This window comes from Rhagoletis zephyria, unplaced genomic scaffold (genome assembly GCF_001687245.7).
Source record: "Rhagoletis zephyria isolate East Lansing unplaced genomic scaffold, Rhagoletis_zephyria_1.1 Rzeph_scaffold_02691, whole genome shotgun sequence".
Classification (NCBI taxonomy): domain Eukaryota; kingdom Metazoa; phylum Arthropoda; class Insecta; order Diptera; family Tephritidae; genus Rhagoletis; species Rhagoletis zephyria.
In genome coordinates, this window is record NW_016159775.1 from 39,368 (window position 1) to 66,464 (window position 27,097).

Genomic DNA, 27,097 nt, shown 5'->3' on the forward strand with positions numbered 1-27,097 from the left:
GACCACCCTAGTATACAAACATATTTACATTTTATTGACATTTCGTATTAAACTATTTAAAATTTACAATATTTTACATAAATACATTAACGGGTAGATACATACTAAAAAAATCCCAGCTTTAAAACTAAAATCACAAAAAAGCACTACCTACTTTATATGTACAAACATATTTACATAAAAATTATCGTTATTTTTTGATAGTTTTAATTCCGTTTAGCAACTGTTTACATACTAATGTATATATGTACAAAAGCATATAAGTTTATAAAAAACAATAAAATAGGTATTTTAGATTATCTCCGCACGCCTTGATACTCGCCATTATTTGCACTGCGTCCTTTGCCTGGAAAGCCTCGCGCATATGGTGGTTTGGCATTCGTAGTAACATAGTAATTTCCTCGAGCCCTAATTTGAATTTTGAAAACAAAAAAACTTGTTAAACAAAAATGTTGTTTTCATTGTTATCTCGATTTTATGAACAATGGATCTACATATCTGTGTTCGTATGGAAAAGTAGCTTATGTCGAAAGGCTGGCTTTAGTATAAATCGGCATTCGCAGTATACGATTGCGAATGACTCACTGGCGCTGAGCTGTTGTAGAACTTTTGGCAAATAAACGTGCAAGAACTAGTTCCGATACTAGCAAGTCAATATTCTTATTAAGTCTCATCAAAAAATTCCTTGCCGTTTAAAGAGTAAAGGGAATGCCGCATTATACTAAAGCCAGCCTTTCGACATAAGCTACTTTTCCATATGAACACAGATATATATGTATTGAAAATGAAAATTCAGCTAATAGCACGCAAGTGGACTTGAGGAGTTTTTGATTGCAATTCCGCAATGGCCACTAAAGACTGTCACTAGAAGGGAGAGATGCGTTTTGTTTACTCATGAAGAGTGCTATTTTCATATATGCTCAATAGCGAATTAAATATAATACGATCGATAGATATGCCAAGCACCCCACCCTGAAAAGTTTCGAACGTTTCATCCAAAATCTGAGGGCCATAATTGAAAATTGGCTATCGGGGTATACGCGCTCGTCATTGAATTGCATTTATTTGATTTGAGAGCATACAAGCCCTCGTCTGATTTACTGACATCTACCTCCGCTTGGAGAATAATACGGGAACTTTTACAAACCCTGTTATAGGCATTTAATCCTTCCGTGAAGGGAAGGTATGTGGTGAAGGATCCACCGGCATCCAGCATCGGTGTACATTATTTGGACTTGCATGAACAAGAAGGTCTTTATGATTCCGGCAGGCCCATATTTCGAAGTGATCTAATAGCATCCGACCGTTAGCGAAGTGTGCCACGGATTTCGGCTAAGGCTGCTCTTTCTACTATCTCCAATTTCTTTACCATATTGATCCTATATAATACGCCCTATCAGATGAGAACAACACACTTTGAGACCAGTTAAAAAACATTTACATAAGCTCAATAAACCACCGTCGGCTGTAGGTGGCAACGCTTGCCAATGATCAACCCCCTGTCTGGAAATAAAATCACTGATTCAATCTTTCCTCTAACTTTAACTTACAAAATACTAGCTCGTTGTCTACGATACGAAAGTCCAGATACTTCGCTCTGTCTGATGGCACAAGAGGAATGCCACCCAATTGGAAAAGGGCACACTTTTGCAAGGGTTTATATCTAGTGGGCAGTTATCAGCCGGGCTTATAAACAAGTTTGGACTAAGTTTATATAGGCTGCCTAATACCTAACTTCCCTCCAACAAAAAGTTCTACGTTGTTCGCCTCGGATGCATACGCAATTTTATGGGATTGTTCAATCCTCAAACAGCAGCGTAGTTAAGTCCTCTCTAGTATTTGAGTTCATTGAGAAACCTAAAGCTCTTAATGAACGCAATAAGATGTATTTGGCTGGTACAAAGGTAATAAATAGAAGAGAGCTACCTAGCGGCTAAGCCAGGAAGTCAGCCGTCTCAACTTCCACTCAGTTCAAAAGAGACCGCTGCACCTGTCACTTGAGTGTGGGGCCATTTCGAGAACGCAAGGAAGATTCTAGGCTCAATGCGGCCAAATAATGAACCCATACGATTCCTATCCACCCGCAAAATACTTTTGACTTTTTAAAAAGCTAAGAAAACTATTACGATGACTGGCAGAGAGAAGGATCTTCATACTGCCAGAGGACGCTAGCTAACAATAGCCCAACTCTAAGCTATATATTTGAACAGTGGGTCTTTAAGTGAGAGTTTCAGTAAGATATATCGAATTTTCTATTCAAGTGGGATATAGATGGAAAAATGATCCCGAATTCATGAGGAGCCAAGAATCCGACGAAATGTGGTCGGAATATTGTCTGGCAGTGATGGATAGGTTAAAGTAAAGTTGCCTTCCCCACACAAGGGGCGCAATGGGACAATTAAGTTATTGTGATTTTTGATGAATACCCTGAATGGATACCATTAATTTAGTCGACGAAACGCCCCAAGCCGATTGTGAAATTTCGAATGCGGCTTATTTCAATGACTGAGCGCTCGCAAAGGCCAGGTAGTCTAATAGAAAATGCTGATATAATTCCACCGCATCATCTTCATGACAGCTGATACAAAGGGATTTGGTAAGTTTATCAACCTCATCGCTTGAATATCACCACCAATAGCGACGCCTGAGGCTTTGCCAGCATAAGGAGATCCTTTTACCACCTCCAGTCCACCTCAGGTCAGAAGGATCTTGGAGTCGCTCGTATCCTAGTTATGCCCTAGCGCTCGCTGAGCTTACATGAGCCCCAACCGTTCAAGACTGAACCGCAGGAGGACCAAGACGTCCCCAGCTGCTCCGTACCCGGGTGCCTTTCCTATTAGAGTATATGCTGACCTCCATGACTGACACCCTGGAGAAGTGAGTCTACCGCTTCCTTGATGGCAGCTGTCTTAGCTTGAAATACACTGCAGAAGTCCGGAAGCCTGAATATAGTTCAAGTTTGGATCCTTCCACGAAGAAGTTCACTACTTCCTTGATCCAGTTACACTACCCTACCCAATCCTTCTTGAGGGAATATAGTTACAGAAGGAGCTAGCGACAGATATTTCAAAGGTGAAGTAATCTGCTTGTTCAGGGACGAAATCAAAGCCATCACGAACTACGTAGTGCTCAGTTTTCGAACCTGTTGACAACCTGGATTCCCTGAACCCAATGGCAGTTTTTGCTGCATGGCATTAAGTGCCAGTATAAACGTTGTTTTTTTGTTGTCCCACTAATGCCGATTAGTGCGGGTTGCATTGCATACCAAGAAACATTTTGAATTGTATTGGACATTCGGAAGCAATTTCACGCAAGTTTTCATAAACAGCTTTTTAGTGAAATACCCTCCTGGAGAGCAAACCGGGTGGAGGACGCCAAATCGATAAGAAAATTCTTAGTTATCCGCATTTACTCTGAAAACATATTTATTCACTTATGTGGCTTTCGTTTCCACCACTACTTACTCATGCGAAACGTGTTCACCCATCACCACATATTCCGAGTCCTTTGGATCACACCAACCTATCAGGTAGGTGAAAAGATTCGGACAAGGGCCAGCATAGAAACCACGCGTCGTCGTTATCGACTCAATGAAGTAAGGAGTGACCTTCGTATGGTCACAGGCCAGCGTTTCTGTAGGACAAAAAAAGTAAGTAAAGATTTAATGTCGCCTTCGAAGAGGGAGAACTCTAACAAAACTCACGAAATAGCGTCGGTGAACCCACACAGGCTGGCTGCCGCGTGCCACCATTCACGTAGAAGTCCGCATGTCCACTCGAGTGCCACTGACCCAAAATACCGGCGCCTGTGTGCAGCACATCGACAAAGTTAGCATCGCTCGAATCCAAATCGCGCGAGTTATTTGTGCCCGCATAGAAGAAAATCGTCGGATCCAAAGCGGTGATGCGTCCCAACTTACCTTCGCTCGGCTTCAAATAGTTCGCCATAAGTCCGGCAATATGCGCGCCCACGCTGTAACCGATCAAATGCAAATCATCCGGCTTTACGCCACGCGGATGACGCGCCAAATACTTGACCAACTGTGAAATGCATAGGCTGCCAAAGCGTGGAGCCCATTCCATTTGACTGAGGCAGGGCTCTTTCACCGCATCAGCATAGTCTACAATGATGATATTATAATCGCCTATGGTGAAGTAGGCTTCACGCAAATCTGGGCTGGGGCTATTGTTGCGGCCGCCACCGAAGCCGTGTATTATAATTTTGGTGGGATGCCGCGGATTGAAGTGGGTGTAGTAGAGCGCATTGTCGTCCAGCACATCGATGAATTCGGGATGCTCTTGAGTGCGGCGCGTATAGAGGTAGAATTGTATTTTCGGATGTGGGCAACGATATGGCTTTTCCAGACACGATTCGGTGACGTACACCTGATTGGTGTCGTTTTTGCGCTGCGCAACTAAAAATAAGAAATAGCGGGGTGATTAGTTAACGATTCAAGGGAATTGTAGTCTTGGAAATTTCCAAAAAAAAGGAGGTCATGAAAATTTATTTTATCAATAAAATTTGCACACTTTTCTCTTATCTAATCACTTTCACAAATTTCGTAACAACAATTGAATGTATGTACGTGGATATTTTTTTATGCTCAAAAATTTAAATGCATATATTTTCTTTAATTATGTTTGTATCGAATAACATACATATTTGTTAGCGTGTGGATCATAACAATTAAGTCCAAGTATTTACGTTAACCCCCCAACTGGTTTTATTTGCGTGGCGCCAAAACTTCCAGCCAGCATTTGTTGTTGTTGCACCACTAGCCGCCATTCATATTGTTGCCAGCAAAGTTTGGCGGAAGTAACAGATTCACACTCGCCAAACGACATTGCAATTGGCCGGTAAAGCATGCAACATGCCACAAGCAGCATGCCGCACGCCACTCAAGTTTACCGCGCAATCGGATTGCTTATATTAGTGTTGTAATAAAAAGTAAACGAAATGTGGTTACTTTTGACATAAATTTATTACAATTCATTCACTTCCAAATGCGGAAGCGTCAACTTTATTTACCATCAAATATACTGCAATGACTTTAATAAAGTTAGTTTGTTAGTTAACCTATGGTTCGGTTAGGTTAGATAGACGTGTATGGAAAGTTCCATACTTCCACTAGGGGGCATATCTTGTTGCTCCTTGTGAGCGTACCTTCTCATGAATACCAAAGAGAGCCGAAAGCATTTTGAAGGAACGAATCTGCTGGAAAGTAAATTGAGAAGCTAGAGGAGTTTCTCTTTCGCTACACATATCTGCTAGACTGGTAAAGAAGCATGTCGCCAATCTTTTAGACCACAGGCCCGGACAATAATACAGAGACAAAGGGCCTCATGCATAAAAGGTGAATTTAAGCTCAGTTTTTGCACTGTTGAATTGAGCTCAAACTCAATAACTTGTACTGTGCCTAGACATTTGTGGTTGACTGTATAAAGTATTAGTACCAGGTTGATAGACCTTTGCTCGGAGTGCACATCGACGGTACGTTGGCCAAACCTCCTATCGCAGAACTCACTATTACTTCGCATCTCGTAAAACTAATTTAAAAAAAGGGCTTACTAATACTACGATTCATTCTTAGTTAGCTAAAAAGTAGTTAATCTTCAGTAAAATTCAGTAAACAGTTATTAAAACTGATTTTCTGTTATTAATAGAGCGTTTTTGGTTAGAGAGTGTTATTTGACAGTGTTTTGAGATACGAGGTTTTGCCAAAGCCCCGTCGATATACTTTTTAAAGCTTTCAAGGTTTGGATATCAAATATTAGTCATTTGGATAGCTTTAAAAAAATATTTTGGAAATGAATAAAAAAAACTTAGATTTTGAAATTTAGGTGGCAACCCTATTTTTAAATACGCTGGAATGAATAGCACATATCTTGAGCGTATATGTACTGTGTATACATAAAAAAAAATGCTGATTGAAATTAACAAAATAAAAATTCGTACTAGGTACATATATACAGGCGTATATTATTGGATCGAAAATATCTTTGTCCAAAGTTCTTAACAACACCTTTCATTTGATATCTATTTTGCGATATTTTAGATAAATTGTGTAGAATCCCAAATAAGTGGCAATCTTACACTAATATCCTAAGGGATAACACTTAGTTATAGGGAAATCATTACTTAACCTTTTCTTGGTACCCTGGAACTGCATTCTTAGAATTTTTCTAAAAAAAACGGAATAAAAAGTTGCAAATTAGTATACAAATTTATTGAATTTTCCTAAGTTTTGCACAAAATTTGGAGATTTGATTTTTATGTTTTTTGGTGGAACCGTATTTTTATAAAAAATTATCGCAAATAAATAAGAATAAAAAACTTTGCATATATTGCGAAAAATTCACGGTGCCAATACTTGTGTTCGTCACTGTATTTACATTAGAACGTTCGTTATTTCAAATTTTTTTTTCTTTACATACAATTTTCCGGGCGGAAAATATGTATTTTGGTCTAAGAATAAGCTGGGCAAAATTTTATTCGAATTTGATAACTCTAAGTACTTGCGCGTTGCATTTGAAAATTTAGAAAACCATAAGCATTCAGGGAACAAATTTTTTAACAAAATAGGTGAAAATCGTGAAATCGAAATTATCGTTTTTTTTACAAATTGAGAAAACAGCATATTAAATTTTTTCCAAAAATATCCGGTTCTAATTCTTACATAGCAAAAAGCTCTCCACCAGATCAAAGGTCTTCAAAATCCCTATGAACTTGCTGTACAATGTTTTGCAATCAAATTATCAGTTTAAGAGTTATCTGCAAATTTATTAGTGAAATCACACACAAATTTTAAGTTCCATCGTTATTCTACTGTGAATTACACCTGAAAGCTGCACACTTTTTGTTCTTATTTTTATGTTATGTTAAAGCTTATTTAATGTGAAAGTATATAGATCCAAATCATTTTTCAAATCGATTTGAAAATAGAAAAGTTATAGCAAATTTAGTTAAAATTACTTGTAAGTTCCTGTATAATTATTTTAGTAGATAAAAATTAAGCTAATTTGACGACGGGTTTTGTTTGGCTATTTTTAGTGTATCTGACAAACAAGAAGAAGACACATTTTGTGTGCTCGCTTAATGTAATAAGATCACAAATATAGCAAAGCGAGGTGTACATATATTTATGGAACGGTTATAATAAATGTTTTTGTTGTTTTTTTTTCGAAAAACATTCAGCAATCCAAACATACATATAAAACATGTTAGTGCAATCAATGAATAACACTGGTCAACATGATAATTTTTCTCAGCTAGGGCAAGCCATTTTTGCAGCCAAAGTAAAAAAAAAATGTTTGATAAAATGTGTGAAACTTTTATGAAAATTTGTTCATTTGTATATTCGAGATTCAGATTCGTAATAAGCTATTTGTAATAACAGCTCCTTAATACTAAAAAAAACGCCGAGTAACAAGTTTCGAGCGAGTTCAATAAATTAAAAAAAAAATGGATTTTAGAAACATGACTAAATATTTGTAATCAGTGGCGTCAAAAACTAGTAGATACGAAGTGGTGCATAAATCCATTTACGCTAATCTGTTAAAATAGTTTTGTCCAACTAGATTCTCTTTCAGACCACTGTGCCACGTCAGTTTATTTTTTTTGAGGGACTTTCAATCTACACGATACGATAAATTCAAAATTGATGCAAAATTTTGAGTGCAATGTTGAATATCAATATGCACATTCAATAGTTTTTAGTTTTTTAGTTTAGTTACAGTTTTTTAATAACGTATTGAAAATGTCCTTTAAAATTTTTTTTTTCCTAAATTAATAAAGTTAAAAGAACATTTTCTATACCCTCTTGTTCTTGTGCACCAATTAATTAATTTACATTAAATTTTGCAGAATTTTATCTTTTATTTGATACTAATATTGTTATTCTACTCAGCACTGAATTTTTTGAATCGATCGTATACTTGATTTTGCAAATTTCTCAGAGAGATAAACAAAAATCATAGCTTTAAATTAGTTAGGATAAGTTATGTTCATACCGATAAGTGGAATATAGAATTCAATGCTATAGTATCGACGTTGCATTTACATATTTCTATGGCATTTGTTGATGCGTGGTTTCTTAATATCCATTTTTAGTACTTTTAAACTTGCTGTAAAATAAAAAGTCGTCTACCCAAGATGCAATTTAGAGGGCATTCAAGATGGCCGTTTTACGTACAACACCTTTAATTTTTGTATCATGCGTGTCCGCTACCGATGCAACGGATTTCTATATTTTAGTCCATTAAAAGATACGCGCATACATTCATACAGTTTTCAAGATTTTCCCACACCAGTAAAAAACTAGTTTTAATGCTTATGAATGTATAAAAGAGACGGCTATATTCGCCCTTTTCGATTTGACAACCAAATTCCAGGTAGGGAATCGAACAACATTCTCTTTAAACGCGCAGTTAGTCAACGACGTAGCGTAAACGTAGGTTGACGTACGTAGCAGCATATAAAATTTACTGTTGATAGAGAGAGAGAGAGAGAGAAGCAACGGCAACGTCGCCGCCATGCGGTGGTGAGTTTTCGTTCACACGCGAATCCCATAAGGTAGATCGTGTCTGCGTCTACCTACGTCGTTGACTGTTTGAGGTTTAAATCCGAAGCCTTGATTCAACCCGTAACGAGCTAAGCAGTTAGGTATAACAATGCGCGCTTTTGTTGTTCTCTGCTTTTAAACTTCATTTAAAAAAAATTTTCGGAATGCTAGCACGGATGACCTCAAACGAGCAACATTCTTTCGTTTTGTCTCAATGCCCAGCATACAATTTTTCAAATTTCTAAAGGGTACTTTCCATTAGCGATATGGAACAGGTAGTGGAATATAGTAGCCACATTATTCTTGCAAGGACAGGTATTTAAGGGCGATGCGATCGTGAGGAGGTAGTCAGTTTTAAATAGCGAGCAATCGAGTAAAGTTCGATGTGAGACAATTATTGAGCAGTAAAATATTTGACGAGTAATTTTTTGCCCTTTATTCAGTGATCGCAAGTAAGGATAATTAAGGAAGCCATCGTTAAGTTCTACTCTCGCAAAAGAATTGAGCAAGCTAGGTTTATCCACGTTCGGAAACAAAGCGGAATCGCAATCATGGTTACGAGAGGATATGGATACAGAAGGCACCGATGTGGGCGAATACGTATTGCGTCTAAAGGTATGGATATGAGCATATTAATGGCTGCAATGCCATCACAGATGGTACAGATTGAATACCAGCTGCAAGCGCAAGAAGCACGTATATCATCGCGGATAGAAGCACTGGAATCACGTATATTGCAGTTATCATCACAGATTTCTGCGCAGTTGGATGCACAGATGACGCAGCTCAAGGCGTATTCAGTCAGATATGACAAGCAACTGAATAAAAAGCTATATGAAATCGAAGAAAATTATAAGGAGAAAAGGGATAAAATCGAGGCCGAGTTAGACGAGTTGAAAAGTCGTGTCCGTGAAATAGAGCTGTATCGTCCAGTTACTTCAACTAGTTCTCCCAAGGTTGAAGAAAAGGGAAAACCTCCTTGTTCATCTACTGGTATGGATACGAATATACTAATAGCTGCAATGACATCACAAATGTCTGCAGTGACATCGCAAATGACGCAGATTTCCTCCCAGCTGCAAGTACAGGACGCACGTATATTGCAGTTGTCATTACAGTTACCGTCGCAATTGTCAGCACAACTGGAAGCGCAGCAGGCAGCATACAAAACAAACATCTCGCAGTTATCATCACATATGGATGCAAAGATTACACAGCTGAATTATAATTTAGACAGATATAGAGCGAACGATAGTGCTGGACAGGATAAGATGGATGAAAAGGACAAGAAGAAAATCCAGGAAAAACAGGATAACATCGAAGAAACCCACAGTAGGGACTTACGAAATCAGGTTGTAAGATCTTCCGAGTTGCCAGTCATAGACTGCTAGGCCTAGAATCCTTTATACTATCAGTGTTGGAGATGAAGATGAATAAAACCATTTTAACTGAGAAAATTACGTTATCTATGTGTACAAATGAAAACCCATCTCAAAGTCATTTAGTTCAAAATTTTATTTGGTACATAATATATGTAATAATAAATAATAGTAAAATTGTTGATGGGATTCATTTGACAAGAAAAGTTTGCGTCTTTCCTTTTTGCCGCTGAGTTCCACGCACATGAATAGACGGTTTTTGACTACGCACACAAAAGTGAGGTCGTATTCAAATGTCATCTTACCATAGGCAAACCAATTACGTTCCGTTATTTGTAGTTAACATCTCAATGCATTTAGTTAGTTTGATACGATTGGTAGGTAATTATGCAGTTCATTGTCCCCAAAGAAAACGGAAGCAAATTAATCTAAAGGAGTATCAAACTGATTTTTGATGTAGAATACGTCTTAAGTTTCGATATGGGGGCTATGCTCAAATGTTGTAGTTATAATTTTTAGAGCTTCACGAAAACGCTTATTGCACGAGAACTAGTGAAGCGATTTCACAGAAGGGTGGTATAGCGTTTCAGAGACAAAGGGCCTCATGCATAAAATGTTACCTTAAGCTCAGACTCATATTTTGCACTGATGGAGTGAGCTTATGCTCAAGAATTTGTACTGAAAATTGAGTCGGAGCTTAAGCTCACTTTTTATGCATAAGGTCCAAAGTTCCAAACCTATCAACAGATACATTTCTGTAAGTAACCGATTCGGTGTCTGTCCTAGAAACAACGGTAAATATTGGCCTATTTTGGGGGTCAAATGGTTCATTAAAAAATCGTTAGTATTAAGATACGGTTAAATAAAGAATTGGGTATTAGGCCTGCGACATCGTTAATATACGGGGTGTTATGCATAGTAAAATGTTTAATGCATATAAAGTCGAGCTTAAGCTCACATCAGCAGCACAAAACCTGAACCTGAGCGCAAGCTCGCATTTTCATAAAAAAAAATTCATTAAAAAACCGATGTTTCACCAACATCGATATTGACCTCAGCAAAATATCGATGCTTGAAACATGAATGTTATGGGTATTACTATTGAAAGTCTCCTGAAGAGAACCAGAGTTTTCCGATCGAAAAATATTGATTTTCAAGAATTCTATGGCATTTCTACGAAAATTTGTTTTTTTCCCATATAAAATACATGGAAAACTTTGAGCGCTTTGAGCGACCTCTAAATATTTTTTGATTTCAAAATAAAATAAAATTATAATTTAAAAAAACTAAAAACGTGCTTTTATTACAACAAGAACTAAAAAGTGTAAAGTAAATTATAGATATAGCGATTCCGTTTAAGAAGAATAGGAAGTTCCCTAACTTGATTTAATTTAACTTTTTAAACTAGCTTAAAATGGGATTAAAGTGATCGGCCCGTAGTGATAGCCAAAATAAAGTCGAAAGTAAAGTTAGTTGCAGCGTTTTTGACAGATATCGCAGTGCAATGAGCAGCAATGCTGACATTTCATAAGAACGTAACTAACGCAATTCGTAACACCTTAAATTTATAAGTTTAAGAGTTATGTTATATAGAATTAGTTTTACCCTGTACCTGTTACATGCAACATGAGAATGCTTTTTTGTTAAAAGGAGATAATACATAAACAATTTTTTTTTATTAATAAGCGATACATGTGTATGTACAGTAGTGGCCATATAATTAAGAACACTATTTTTTTAAATTTATGTTTTTAAAAAATAGAGTTTATGATACAACAAAAACCAAGTAGATCAGAAAGGCGCAAATTCTGTACAAGATTTATTAACAATCGACAACATGCAAATAATGGACATCAAAATTTAAAATTTTTTAAATCGAATATCTATAAAAAAAAAACTGAGGTATAGACTTTTATAGCTCATTCAATTTTAGTCCATATCTTCGTTTGCTTCTGCTGGCGGAGCTAGTGTCTAGTAAGAGCGCCGTTTTTACCGCTAAATATTATTTAATATGTTTTATATGCCTCTTAAATAATTGAGTTTATAGAAGTAATTAAAATTGTACCATTGAATACCGTTAGGAATTGCCCCAAAGCACATTAAATTTTTAGCAATTGTCTTTTTAGCTACAGTAGCCGACTTGAACTTACCTAATCGCTTTGATATGCAGCGTTTCCTCAATAATTAAGGGGAAAAGGTGGGCGAAAACTTTAATGTACCATTGGTGATGAAGCTTACATAAAATCACAAAGTTAGCTTTGCAAGCTAAAATCAAACAAAGAAACGCTACCGTAAATACGATGCTGAGCTCATAGACTAACCAACGATTAAACGTGATGAGCGTGGTTAATGGGCAATTGAAAATAAAGGATACGTTTTTATGGACATATATGTATGTTTGTTTATGTATATATATATATATACATTCATACGTACACAAGCCTGTAATTGAAAGTAACAGCAATGACGACTCACTACCATTGCCCCTGAGCTGTTGCCTAGCGCTGAATGGTCCTTTGCCACCCACAATGGCTAAGAGTAGCAATGAAAAGTAATTGCTGTTTATACAGTGGGCTCTTTATGTAAAAATTTGCAAAAAAAAAAAAAATAATCGACTGACCTTTGGTTATATCCCTTGATTAGCGAAAGAAAAGAACAGTAGGAAGATGGCATTTCGGACAGACAGGATAATTGTATATTCTGCACCCTGAAAAGTCTCGAAAAACCTCAACAAATGCCGAAAAACGCCAAACACTCTCAAAAAATAACCCACGAAAAAATCCAGAAAAGCAGAATTATAAAATAGTCCCAACTAGTACCGAAAAAGCCAGAAAAATTAGTAACTTAAAATATTTATGTTAAATAAAACGGGTTTTAATAAAAAAATAACTGCAAAGTTAAAAGGAGTCAAAACTTTTTGTGGAGTTATTCCTTTTGACGTAAGTAATATACTTTCTAAATATGAAAGAAATCGGACAATAAATAAAAGTTTCCAAATATCTCGACTCCTGCGCCACCTATTGGCACACATTTTCTGTGGAGTTAATCACTTCCTTGTTAAAATAGACTCCGCTCGAGTCCGTCCGTTTTCACAAAATTATATTTAAGGAGCTTTCCAATGGCACCTCTATCAATAGCAACCATGAGACTCTGATACACATGCTGCAAGTGGCTTTCGCAGGTCTCTCCTTGGCACAAGTTCCGGTGCGGTCTCACCTGAACATAGAGCGATAAGTCATAGCGGACTTTGCTTTGCTGTAGCCGGTGATGGTATCTTTATGACACTTATTCAGTTTAGGGCCAGTTATACCAGGGCATGCATACCGTGCACTTGCGGGAAAGTATCCACCATATTTATTCCTAAATCGAACAACGAAGATCCTCACTCAACTAAATTATAGGGATCTATTAGTTTTTTTAATTGTTCATTCCTAAGATCATATAAAGACCTTTAGACCTAAACATTTGGAACAAACTGGAATCTATTTTTCAAGATTTCATTTGCTCAAGAGAAATCAACGGGTTCGGCACTACAGTATTTGGTAAGTGAGATCGAAAGGGCCCTTATGTTTAAGGAAGTTGCTGTTTTTTTTAATAATACTGCCTTTGTACCTACTATATCTACTTCTGTCGATTGAATTGACACCTTGATTGGTGCTTACAACACCTTAGGGCAAAATTTCCGAAAATTGTACGACCATAAGAGGCTACACACAGGAAGATTTGTTTTTCCCGCACTCCCTTGTCTCCCTTGATTGATGAGTTCTTAGACAAACTGCAAAAATGGGGTACTATTACAGTTAAATTCTGCAGTACTACATTATAAGTGCAGTTCTGAGTATTATAACTGTCACACCACGGTTTAACTCCCGTCCATGTTTTTGTTAAATCAGATGCACCTTCGAGAGAGTTGTAAATGTAAATATGTATGTGGCGGTACTCTCCATAAGGGCCAGCAACATAGAGGTATTTTTTAACTCCATTTTGTAATATGTACAAGATAAAAATCTTAGAGGGATCTGGGCAATTAGATTCCCTTACCCTGATCCCACATAAGTACATTGGTACGGCCCAAAATCGAGGTGCTAATAATCTAGACCTGTACCAAATTAGACATTGAAAAGGCGCATTTCCAGTTATATTTTTAGACAGCAGCCATCAACTCTTGCCAGCGAGAAAACGTAGCAGTTTGTTGGCTGCCAGATCAATGCGGTTTCGAAGTAATTCCAAGAGTTCGAACGAGCTAGCGAGGGTCCGGAACCATTCATCGGATTTAGCTAGTATTCTTCGAAACCTAAAACTACTGAGTGCAGAAAGTCAAAACGAAGTAAGTACTGGAGAGCGGCAGAGATAATTAGATAGGAAAGGCTCTTTATTTAACCTTTCGCTAGGACCAATCAAATACTCCCACTGTGTAGTGAAGAAAAACACCAGTGAGACGTCGAAATTCCACGTGAGTAAGCAGCAAAAATTAGCACAGCAGCAGATATGGCGATTGCATGCGCCCACAAACGCATATCTACACACACGAACGTACAGAGCAATCAACTGCTTTAGTTATTATTACCACAGTGTTATACCATAGACAGACGGTAACTTTGATACGGATTAACGGTGCAGGCGATATGATCGAAATTGTACCCTGGCAGGCGACAGTAATGCAGATTAACTAGATGCGAGGTCGTGGGTTCGAGCCCCACGGCCAGAATAACTTTCCTTAAATTATTTTTTATTAATTTATNCAGGCGACAGTAATGCAGATTAACTAGATGCGAGGTCGTGGGTTCGAGCCCCACGGCCAGAATAACTTTCCTTAAATTTTTTTTTTATTAATTTAGTTATTAATTTTATGGCTTATAATGTAATTATAGTTAAATTAAACTTTAATAACACCCAAATTCATAATAAATAAAGAAGATTTTAATTGCTTTAGAAATCGAAAATTTATATGAAAATGTCACTTTATAAAGCTTTTTAAAGCTACTTTATTTTTTATGAATAAAGCCATAAAAATTTAAATTTACTTATAATAAAATAAAATATGTATTAATCAAATAAAATAAAAATAATAAATTTTTGACAAACGGCCTTTAAATGTATTCCTATTTAAATTAGCAGAAGCCCCTGCTAGTTTTGCATGATCCTCTACGTTCATTGAGTTTTTAGTCAGTGTTGTCATCGAAAATTGCATTCTAAAAGCATAGACAGACGGCAGCGTTGATCCGGACCAACTCGTTAATTCGGAATTATCTCGGGAATTAACTGCAGTTGATCCGGATTAAGTCCTAGAGTTGATTCCCGAACTTAACTCGGATCAAGGGAATTTTCGATGACAACACTGACCAAAACTCAGAGAGCGCAAAATACAGAGAATATAGGGAGATAGTAATCCAATTTAAATTGAATAGAACTTATTGGAATTAATACGATGACTGCAGTACCGACAGCAAGGTGGATACCCATGCTAGTTTTGCATTTTCTTTGTGTTCTACGTTCCCTGAGCAAACAGATACGCAAACAAAGTAGCCGGTTCCTTCATCCGCGGTAGTCGAGTGGTAAGAGCTGCGTACTACAAGCCTGCAGGTCCCAGGTTCGATCCTCGGTTGGAGCGGTTGCCAAAAAAAAAAATTTGTTGTTATCATTTCGTTTATATGTTTTTTAATCTTATTTGATTTATATATTTACTTTTCCTTTATTTTATTTTGGTTTTTTTTCACATTTTTTATTTTATTATTAATTAGTTGAAATTTTTAGCGGATAATTTTACTATAAAAGTCATAAACACCTAATTAAAAATAACATTAAAATATATAGAAGCTATAATTGAATGAATAAAAAAAAATTAAATGAATATTCAACTGGCCGTGGGATTCGAACCTACGCCCTCGCGGCTCGTAAATCCGCATTACTACCGTCTGTCAAGGTACAATTTTGATCAGATAAACTGCGCCGTTAATCCGGATTAAAGCTACCGTCTGTAAATGCTTTTAGTCCCAGTGGTGTTACTGCTTGTTGCAACTTTGTTTTGCTTTCATTCGCAACTGGCATATCAGCTGTCGGTTACGTTTTGCGGTAATGATGTTGCAAGAAGCCGGTTGCTGTGACGGATTTCTTACTTTTGTTTTGATTTTGTTGTTTTCTTTTCCTTTTGGCTTTTTGTTTATTGCTGCAATTTAGGCAAAGTAACCGGTACCCACTGGCTGTCTTATAGTTCAGTGCATTTTCGTTTGCATTCACCTATGAACAAATATATGTTAGTACGCATGCGCACCTCTGAAATGCACAAATTTGAGCGCGAACATTTTCCATACTGTCTCTAGTGGCTCTTAACATTGTAGCATTCATATGCAATAGAGGTATTCGTACGAATTTTCATAGCTGAATGCATAAGTATGTATGTTGCTGTGTGTGGGTTGTTGTTACTTCATGCCAACTAATGAAAGTCAATGTTGTTGCTGTTAGGTTTTTTTTTTCTTTTTGCCGTATTTTTTGTTTGGCTGTCAATGCTTGGCTAACTTTTTCTTCATTTCTTTCTTTCTTGTTTATTATTGTTTGATATTGCAATTTTCATTACCATTTCTGTTTCGTTTATTCGCTCGTCTGTTTTTATTGCCGCTTCTTATTGCTTCTATTTGACTTTTTAAATGATCATAAAAAAAAAAAACAAAAACAACTGTGTAAATATGTGTCACACTTTCAGCGCATTATACATACATACATACAGATACATATGTAGCTATTTGTAAGCTGCCGTTGTGCAAAAGAGAAGCGAAACTGTTACATAACAGTAATAGTGACCCACAAGATTCAGTTCAACGGTGATTTTTGGCAACCAGGAATTCACTGTTATGTCTGTGCCATATTCGGTGGCACTTCCTGGTAGCGCAAATTAATCGTATGACTTTTTTGTTTGTTTGCAAATAAAAAATGTCAGGCTTGCATCGTAGTAATTTAATGAAGAAAGCATGGTAAACAGATTCCCGAGTATAAACTCCGTAAAGGTTTCGATAAAAACTCAAGTAGAAGTATATTTCACAGGCTGTAGTTAAAAAACCTATTTTCGCTTGGAGACTCGTTTTCAGTTTCACTTGTGTCCAGTATGTAGTCCACCTTCTATTGGTAGCTACTCTAGACTTTTGCACACCTTAGAGAGCAGCAGTCTTAGTGAGGGTTGTACTACAGCACTCCGTTCCCCAAGTCTTTTAGCAGTTCTAACCATTATTTGTGCTTTCATGTATTGGGGATCGATTTTCCGTCATCCCGGTTTGTCTCCTAACCGAAATTGACAAGGGGTTACGGGATTTGCCCCCAATATCCTCAATCATATTCCAACCCAGTAAAACAAAGAACGAAAAATAAAATACTAAACACTTCCAATCTTGGCCCAATGTCGCTGTGCTGCTATAGTCAGGCCAATGCTAGAGTGCTGTCTTATAGCTCTGTACCTCTGGAAATCCTTTATTGCCTATTTGAAAGGGATTTCTGTTAAAATTTTGCTTTTTTCATCCATCCAAAAACCATTTGAATTAACTACTCTAATTACTTGCCATAAAAGAAGTGGATTTTTATCTTTTGCTGTCCTGGGGCGCTATGCTTTTATCTACCGAAGATTTGCAGTATGGCACTATAAAGCAATACGCACACTCACAAACATTTCTTTTTTCAAAACAAGCAACCAGCCATACGATTACGCAAGTTCCTACATTGCAAAAATTCAACAATTTCCAAGAAGCGATTTTCAAATACCAGGCTTGTACCACTATAACTTATTATGCAGTAACTAACATGTGTACATATGTATATACACAAGTACGTCAGCATGTCACATAATACTTATTGCAATTGTTAATGCAATATTTCACTCGATCGCTTACCAATAGCTGAATGAAAAAGCTCCTCAAGCGTGCATTGATTTCGTTGGGCAGAAGTCGTTGAAGTGAAAAATTAAAAAAAAAATGATAGGCTGTATTGTCGCTAGTACATACTTATGTATCTACATGCAGGAAATGTGAAGTGAAATATTTGCAATGGCTGCATATTAAAATTACAGATATGTAAGAGATTAATTGTGACACAAAAACTCTGGATAGGAAACTAATTGTTCGCATAACTGTGTCGTTATGGGTTCGTTAACTTATTAAATGAACAAGTTTTTAGGTTTCCTCAGTGAATATCAACTGGAAAAACATTGTGTTCACATGAGTGATATTAATTGGTTATGTATAAGAAATTTCCTCAGCAGCATCCTGCGATATGATAGCTTCGATGTGGCAGACACTTTTTGTAATCCCTAACAACACTGATCAAGTTTTGCTAGGCCGCTGAAAACCGTCAAAGCGCCTCAAGCTTTTTTGTTGGCTTCGAAAAGTGCAGTCTAATCTTTGTTTGCCTATTCTGAAGTACATGTCGCTTTTGAGTATATCCATTGATAGCGTTCTTCGGAAGCCGACCATTTGAATGGCTCAAAGTTGGCTGGCGACCAACTTTGTTGAAAGCGATTAGTTGAAAGGCCGGTCAACCAAAAGTTGAATGCAAAGTTGAACAATGCAAACACCTTTTTATGGCGAATATTTTGATATTTTTTCATATTTTGACATTTTTAGCCATTCAACTTTTTTTCGTGCAACCCTGCGCTGAGTTGAACGCAAATGTTGAACGCAAAGTTGAACAATGCAAACACACTGTTACATCTATCGATCTTGTTATCGATATAATTATCGATACTGTTACCGATACTAGAATCAATATAATTATCCGTTTTATTATCGACATAATAGATAACTGATATTGTTATCGATGTAATAGTCAATGGTGTTATCGATATCTTTATCGATAAATTTGGCAATAGATTTAGTTATCAATGTTGTTGTCGGTATACTTATCGATACATTTATCTATACAGTTATCGAAATTGTTATCGATATAACAGTCGACATTGTTACCGATATACTTGCTTCTACCTTTGTGTAAATTATTGTTGTTTTCCTCGCAATTTTTTCATTAAAAAAGACCTCAAGCTCAATAAAATTGTTGAATAAAAAATAATTAAAATTAAAAATTAATTATGTGGGTGGCATATAATTGTGTTAAGCACTATATATGCAATGCAGCATGTTTTTTATTTCTGGCGTCATTCGGGATAATGAACTTTAACGAAAATTTGCGTAATAACTTTTTAGGTGGCCCAAATTATTTTTGCTATTAGCTTAAACTCGGACTCTCTCTATCGCATCAATTGTCTTAACATATCTGAGTACTAATTTTTTCGTGAGTCTTTCAAGCTTTTACATACATATATGTGCTATACATAAATTGCAACTTTTATTAAATAAATAATTGCGGAACTATACCATTAATTTCCTTCCATAATTTCTTAATTTCAGCACCAATAATTTACACTGTTCATGTGTTTTTCTGCATTTTTAATAGAAACACACACACAAAGTTGCTTTGCTAAAACCAATAGGCAACCAACCGCAAGCCATCCAACTAAGCTCAAAGCAAACTTTATTGTAAAACACCAACGAAGCATAACATTTTCGACAATGTTTCTTAAGTAATACAAAATAAAATGCAATGAAATAAGTTATTTTCGTAGATTTGTAAATATGTATGTGTGCATAAGACTGTGAGCTATATGCAACCGATTTGCAATCATTTTATAGCCTCCTATTTAAAATTGCCTTTAATTCATATAACTACTACATACACAGTTAGATTAGTTTTCATGTTTCGGATATTTGGTTCAATAAACCAAAACAACGCTTGGGCACGCATTATTTTGTTTTGTTTTGGACCATTAACACACAACGAGTACGGGTAGCGCGCGTTTGATTTCAGTTGGTAATAAATTAAAGTAAAAAAAAAAACATAAACTTAAATGGTAAGTACTTATAGACAGCAAATTGCAGACTGTAGACCGAAGTAGTACTGAAGCAGCTTTATGCACTTTTTGCTTGCTTATTTGTTTGTGTACTTAACTGTCTCGCTAGTTTTTCTTTGCGAGCTACTGGCATGTTGCGGCATTTCTACGCTTGCAACACTTCCGCTTAAGAAACTCGAAAATAGTTTACTTGCGCATTTTGGCGCCACTTGCTAGCCAATCGGGGATTGGGGTTGGGTTTAGGTTTTTGCTTTTTATTTTTGGTATGGGGGTGGCTGATGTTACTATGTATGCAGGTACATAACGGGAATTTTTTGTAGTAAGCAGTGAAGAAATATCTGTCAGTTGTTTTAAATATCGGTCTATATATATGCGGAGGACTAGCAAATCAGAAATTCAAATCGTTAAGCTGCAATTTGCTGGGTCTTCCACGCACAGATTTTGCCATGGGATAGGCAGCAAATATTAGCAAATGTAAAATTCAGCGTGGCAAATATCGCTTTGCCTCTAAAAATTTTTAATCACTTCAGGAAAGTTGGCGAATGCACGATAGTTGTAACCAGAGAACGGATTTTTAGGTCCTTTAAAATCTATAAAAGAGGCAAAATAAAATAGTGAAACAGGCAGGAAAAGGCACTAGAAATAGCAAAAAAGGCAAAAGACACTAAGAGGCACTAAAAAAATACAAAAACTGAAAAATAACACTGGTTTACAGGAAAAATGTTCAACGGACGCCACTACATATCCAATTCCTATATAGAATTGCTCGCTAATTCCGAAAATCGAGCTAATTTTTTATTCTATGGATGAGTTTTCAAGATATTTTCAGGCGTACATGGCCTATGAGTAACATTCTGCTCATTTTTAATTTAAAAAAAAATCTCTGCGAATTTTCTTTTTAAACATGTGGCAACCCTCTTCAAACACTTCAAAAATAGTTTAATTGTTTTAACTGAAAATTTTTTTCGGGTACAAAGTTCTGCTTAATTAACTAAATTCGAATTTTCAAACAGGTGGCAATCTTTCCAAAGTACTTTCAAACTTAAAACTTTTAAATCTCTTTCGTTTGACACACAAATTTTGATACATACGACCATTCCCTAATTATCGCAATTCAAGTTGAATTTGATTTTTGAAAGATGTGGCAACCCTCCTAATTATAATTTGTATATAAGGCCTTTTATTGCGTTTGATACCCATCTTTTAATAATTCATTTAACTGAATAAATAATTTGAAATTAACTTTTTAAACAGGTGGCAACCCTCTTCAAAACCTTCAAAAATATTTTAGTTTTATCAACAAATGCTTTCTTCAAATTTCTTCGTTTGACACACACACACATTTTAATATTTCATGTACAAACTTTTGTATAATTAACTAAATTTTAATTTTCTAACTGGGGGCAACCCTCTTCAAAAGTACTTTCAAACTAAAACCTTTTTAAATCTCTTTAGTTTGACACCCAATTTGTGATACATATCTCAATTACCTAATTTCCGAAATACAGGACGAATTACATTTTTTAAACAGGCGGCAACCCTCCTAAAAATAGTTCGGAAATAAGGCCTTTCAATGTGGTTGATACCCATATTTTAATAATTCATTTAACTTATTAAATAATTTGAAACTAGCGTTCTGATACGTGGCAACTCTTTTCGAAACTATTATACCTTATTGCACATTTACAGACCAAGCTCTTTACCTTCACACCCAATTTAAAATCGAACTGCCGTTAACAAAAAATGCCTTGACGTATTATATGAGTATTTTTCTGCATAATAATGAACAGTTATTTTAATCTTACCTCAATCTCAATCTCGATCTTAATCTTAATTGTGACCTTTTGCTATGGCTTTTTCGAGTCCGAGTGTGTCGCTTTTTCGTTAAATCGATGCTTGCATTTACTCCCAACTCAAAGCAAAGAACTTTCACTTCAAAAGGGCAGACCATGCGTGTACGACTTTATTGCCTAGTCACAGAGCATGTTTTTAATTCCAGGCATTAAACCTTTAGGCTCTGCGAATTTATGATTATTTATTCGAATTAGCGCAGATATAGGAAGGCTTATTAAATACAGGGAGATGCAAAGATATGTTTTCTAATCACTTTTCAAAAGATTGCCTGGTTGGGAATGAAAATGATAAAATTTTTCATTGAATTTAGGTAGGATTTACGAAATGTAAAGCATCGCAAACTATTGATGTACTTATCCATGTCTTTCTGACGATATTGATTTCGCGTCGAAAAATCGAAATATCGATGTTGCTCGGCAATATTTTCAACTCTAGAAATGTGCTCGGACTTTTCCATTGCCTGCCAAGGGACGAACTTTTTCTAATTTTCATGTTGTTTGAACCCGGAATCGAACCCAGGTCACATGGAGTGCCTGTACGCACTTCTAACCACTCAGCCACAGCGCCGGCATGTGTCTCAACTTACATCTCTAAATTTTAAAATGCCGCACTGATTACGAAATCACTTTTTTTGTTTTGAACTCTGCTGGTAAATATATCAACATTTTCCGTTTATCATCTCAAACGCCCTTCTTAAAGTATAGTGTATGCATGTGTTATGCCTTTAATAAAATAAAACTAATTGTTACATACCAAAACAAAAATAAAATAAAAATTTTCAACTAAACAATTAATTTATGTACGTACCACCTTGAACCTCTCAAAAAGTCAACTGTTAAAATATTCATTGTAGAAGAAAACAAAATTTCTTGAAACATTCTTGAACTCCAGCAATGCGAACATAAAAACTAATGTTCAAAAGTTCAACGACAATTAAAAAGTGAGCGCTCCTAACTGTTATTAAATGCACGAGCAACAACAAAGACAATGACTGACTTTAAGTGCAGACTTAGAAGCCCAATTAAATAAGTGTATACATATGTATGTACCTGTTAGCTCACCAAATCTGTTGACATGTTAATACGCACTGCATATAAATGCATACTTATATACATACATATACATTTGTATGTATTGCATATGCATTTGTGAATTGTTTTTTTTTTATTTATGTTTTGAATGTGCATATGTATCTTAATTAATGTTTGCTTTTAAATTATGGTACAACACTAACAATGTGTGGCAAACGCACCTTGACACTCATTTACAGCGGCCAAAGTTGGCCAAAAAGTAAAAGGAAATATAAATAAAATACATACCAACAAATAAAATAAAAAAAAAATTACACATACAAATTAATTGAAGCAATTTTATACATTTATTTATGTGCATGGTATGCATACGGTGACCATCCGTCCTGTATTATACGGGACAGTCCTCTTTTTCATCAATTGTCCTGGTAATTTATTTATTTCATACGGGACGCCAAATATTCTGTATTTCTTTTAATGTCCCGCATTTGTCCCGCATTCGGTATTTTGGTGCCTTAATACCTCATAAAAATGACATGCCTATGAAACAGTTTTTATTTTTTAAATCTGGACGCTTGACATTCGATTCGAGAGGCACATATGTAGATGGGTTTGCTAACTGTATGAGGGATTGTATCTTCGGCATGAGAAACTCCAAATAAGGCTCCAATGGGAATGTTGTAAAAGTAAAGAAGTTCTCAAAAATGGAAGGGAAGTGGAACCCTTCGAAGGTTCGTTTTGCCATTCAGCTCGTTCCGGATGCTAATTACTGCATTGTGCTTTGGCCGAAATCCGAGTCTCAAAATAATTCGTTGGATACCACTCGTACTTCGAAAGTTGTCGGATATCTTTTTCATGTTTTCCTGCGTAGGAATATTTGTAACAAATTTTGAGAATAAATTATCCCGAGCACAAAGTACAAAGTTATGGAAAAATATTCGACAATTGTGTGATATTTATGTGCTTCTTTCACAAAAGATCGAATCGAAAAATATATGCCAAATAAAGACGCTGCTTCAGGGCTAATAAATCTAAAAAAAAAAGGTTTTGAAATTCTCTAGCTTTGGTGAAAAAAAGCAAAATTATTTTTTGTCCCGTATTCGGCTGCAACAAATATGGTCACCGTTGGTATCCATGTACATATGTATGAATATATAAACATGTGCAGCTACTAGAAACTACGATGATGACGAAAAGCAAAATTTGATTAGGTATAAGAGACAAATAAGTATTATATGTACATATGTATAGGATGAAACGAACAGTAGGCAAAAATACGAAAACAAAAATGCATTCAAATGTCGCCGCATTTGGCGCTGTTCAGTGCGTGTTACGCATTCGCGCGTAAATCTAATAAAATATGTTCTCTTCATTGCTGTTTTGACACGGGTGACAAGGAAATATGTACTTAGCATACACTTAAAATATTATGCATTTGGGTATTTCAACACATCGGTGATTCAAAAGGTGTCATAACAATCATATTGTCACAAAAAAACCGGCCCTGGTCCATCTACCGGAAAAAATGCATCATTTATGTATGGAAATAAGCTATCTACGTGACGAATTTCAAGCAAATCGGATTTTAATAGATTGGTCCCTGGTCCATCTACCGGAAAAGTATCTATAGATGTATCTGCAAAAAATTTCCAAATTGGTTCAGCCATTTTCACCCCTGCGGGAAATGTATCTAACTATAAGTTAATTTGAAGTTGATTAGAAAGGAACTAAAGGTCACTATTACCTGTATATTTCCTTTGAGGAAAGGTAACTATATTTGTATGGCGATGGCCGCTATGGCCTTCTGTATAAGATGTAGTCAAGGTCTATTTTATTACATTTCATATTTCTTTACATATTCGAACTCCGTCAAACATAACTTCAAAATGGTGGTATAAAATTTCGAGCTTACTTTTATTTCTCCTCGATTCGAAAGAGTATTTGTAAAGTGCAGAAAAAAAGCACATATATTTAAATAGAAACTTGTTTAAAGAAAACAATTTTCCGATTATGTCTGCATTACTCCTGCATTATTTTTCAACTAGTTTCAAGTTAGCTTTTTTTAGCCACAAAACAGCTATAAGTGGGTTATTTTTATCAATTGATAATATTTTTCTGCAGGGACGTGATGCGATAACCAACACACGCCATTTAATTTTTATATACAGTGACGAACAATAGTATTGGCACAGATAATTTTCCGCAATATATGCAAAGTTTTTCATTTTAATTTCTTTTCGATAAAACGTAAAAATAAATTATCTAAACAACTTGCGATTTTCTAATCAGAAAAATTCTAAGTTTGCAGTTTTATAGCCTATTCAATTCTAGTTTAAAAAAGTGTAAGTTTGATGTTGCTAGAAAATAGCGTTGATTTTTGCCAATTTTCTTTTGCGGACGGTGTTATTATTTTCATTCAAACAAAATAAAATTGTCGAATGTACTTTTTACGAAAGAAACTGCGTGAAAAAAATTACCAAAAATCAACGTGATTTTTTAGCAAATTCATACTTGCACTTTTTACACTAAATATGAATAGGCTATAAAACGAATTGCAAATTTATTGAGTTTTGCACAAAGTTTTTTCAAAAAATTATCGAAAAGAATTTAGAATGAAAATCTTTGCATATATTGCGGAAAACTCTCTGTGCCAATACTTTTGTTCGTCACTGTATAAGATTATAAAATAAAATTTGAAAACAATCAATTCATTTTAAACTACATATGTACATCTGTCGTGAGTTTTGTTAATAATTCAACTGAGCATGCTATAATTTAAGGTCAATCTAACGACGATATGTATTTGAATTTATAAATGTGCAAAAAAAACGTTAATATTTTAAGGTAAGTACTTAAATATGTATTGAAGAAGCGTTTGCAAATTATGGCTACTTATATTCGCGTCTTTCGACAGTTGTCGACTAGTAAAAAAAAACTAAATAGTAAAAAAAAAACGTAGACAAAATGGAAAACAAATGTAAATGCATAGTTGCATCTATAAGTTTAGATGTACTAGTATATCAATTTGCAAAGTTAAATGTTTGAAAAGCCAACCGAAAAACTATCAATTGAGCATTTAAAACCCTGAAAAAAATTAAAAACAAATTACTCGCACACATGTTTTTTTTTAACAAACCTACCGGATAACTAAGTGTTACGCTTACACTTTTTCCGAGCTTTGCTTAGTCATTCAGTCAGTTTGTGTGCCTGCCTGTCTGTCATTGCCAATTTGTGCCCTTTTATAGACTTGCGTAAATTTCTATAGTTTCTGCTTTATTACTTTTTATATATAGGTACAGAAATTTTCTGATTTTGCTTTGTTAAAAATCGGTTTTTTTACTGTTTAGCTTTGTTTTTGTAGTGATAAATTCCAATCAAAACTATCATAGTTACACAATTGCTAAGCGTCGTTTACTCATTGTTAATTTGGATAGTTGAAATATTTTTTTTTTTCGTTTTATTTTATTTATCCCTGCGTGGGCCTTAAGTCACTTAAACGTTAACTTTTTTAGTAATATTAGATCGCCTACTTTATTATTAATTTTACTTATTTTGCAGTGAGTGATCGTTTCTTACTGTAAGGTTTGTTTTTTTTTTTGGACTTGGTAAATGAAACCAAGCTATTAAACGACCCCTCGGAAATTCCGATAACGAAGTTATATGCATATGTCCTTATTCATAGAAAATAAGGTATCTTTTTTGTGCTTCTATTTCTAATAGTAAAAATATGGTTGATTATGCTCTGAAATAAATTTGTGCGAAAGACGAAAAATCTTTGTCAATATCTAAGGCTCGCTCTAAGGCCACTAAAGTTAAATATGTTGAAAAAAATTTTCTTAGCTTACTTCGATCGTCAATTTAATGCTCTCCAAAAAAGTTTATGTCACCAAATTATGTAGGACTAATACTTTCAAATATAGTTGTAGTTTTAGTAAAAAAGCTTTTAATTAATTTATGTATTAATTTTTAAATTTCCCTAATTTTCTTTTACTTTTTATTACATAGCCGATGTACCTGCATACCCAAAATTTTTTTTTTAAAGTTCAGATTAAAAAGTTCAAAATTTAGATAGGAATTTTTCTAAATTCTGCATAAAGTTTGAAAGTTTGACTTATGTGGTTTTTATTAAAGCAAAAACAGTATTTTTATAAAAAATAACAAAAAAAAAATTTACTTGAAAAACATTTTTGACAAAAATGTTTAAAAAATGCATTACTTTAGGATTTGTCTGTATTAATATATATAATTATAATTATAATTATAGATCTTGGCCTGCAGATGCGCAATAAGATTTGATTGTTGAAGCTGGGATTTCATTTTTTTTCTTTTTTGAAAAAATCGACACCATGCTACTTCTCCCTTCACCCAGAAAGGGATACAGATAAATTTT

The 27,097-nt window shown here is 35.3% G+C and overlaps 1 protein-coding gene across 1 annotated transcript in view; it reads right to left on the minus strand.

Moving 5' to 3' along the window:
* Window positions 1-218: 218 nt before the first annotated feature.
* LOC108367449 (phospholipase A1 member A) overlaps window positions 219-27,097 on the minus strand; it is a 36,079-nt gene continuing 9,200 nt past the window's right edge. The window contains exons 3-5 of the mRNA XM_017622061.1: window positions 3,704-4,414; window positions 3,465-3,633; window positions 219-408 (exon numbers count right to left, since the gene is read on the minus strand). Of these exons, the coding sequence (XP_017477550.1) occupies window positions 297-408; window positions 3,465-3,633; window positions 3,704-4,414 (992 nt within the window). The 3' untranslated portion in view covers window positions 219-296. The remainder of the gene's footprint in view (window positions 409-3,464; window positions 3,634-3,703; window positions 4,415-27,097) is intronic.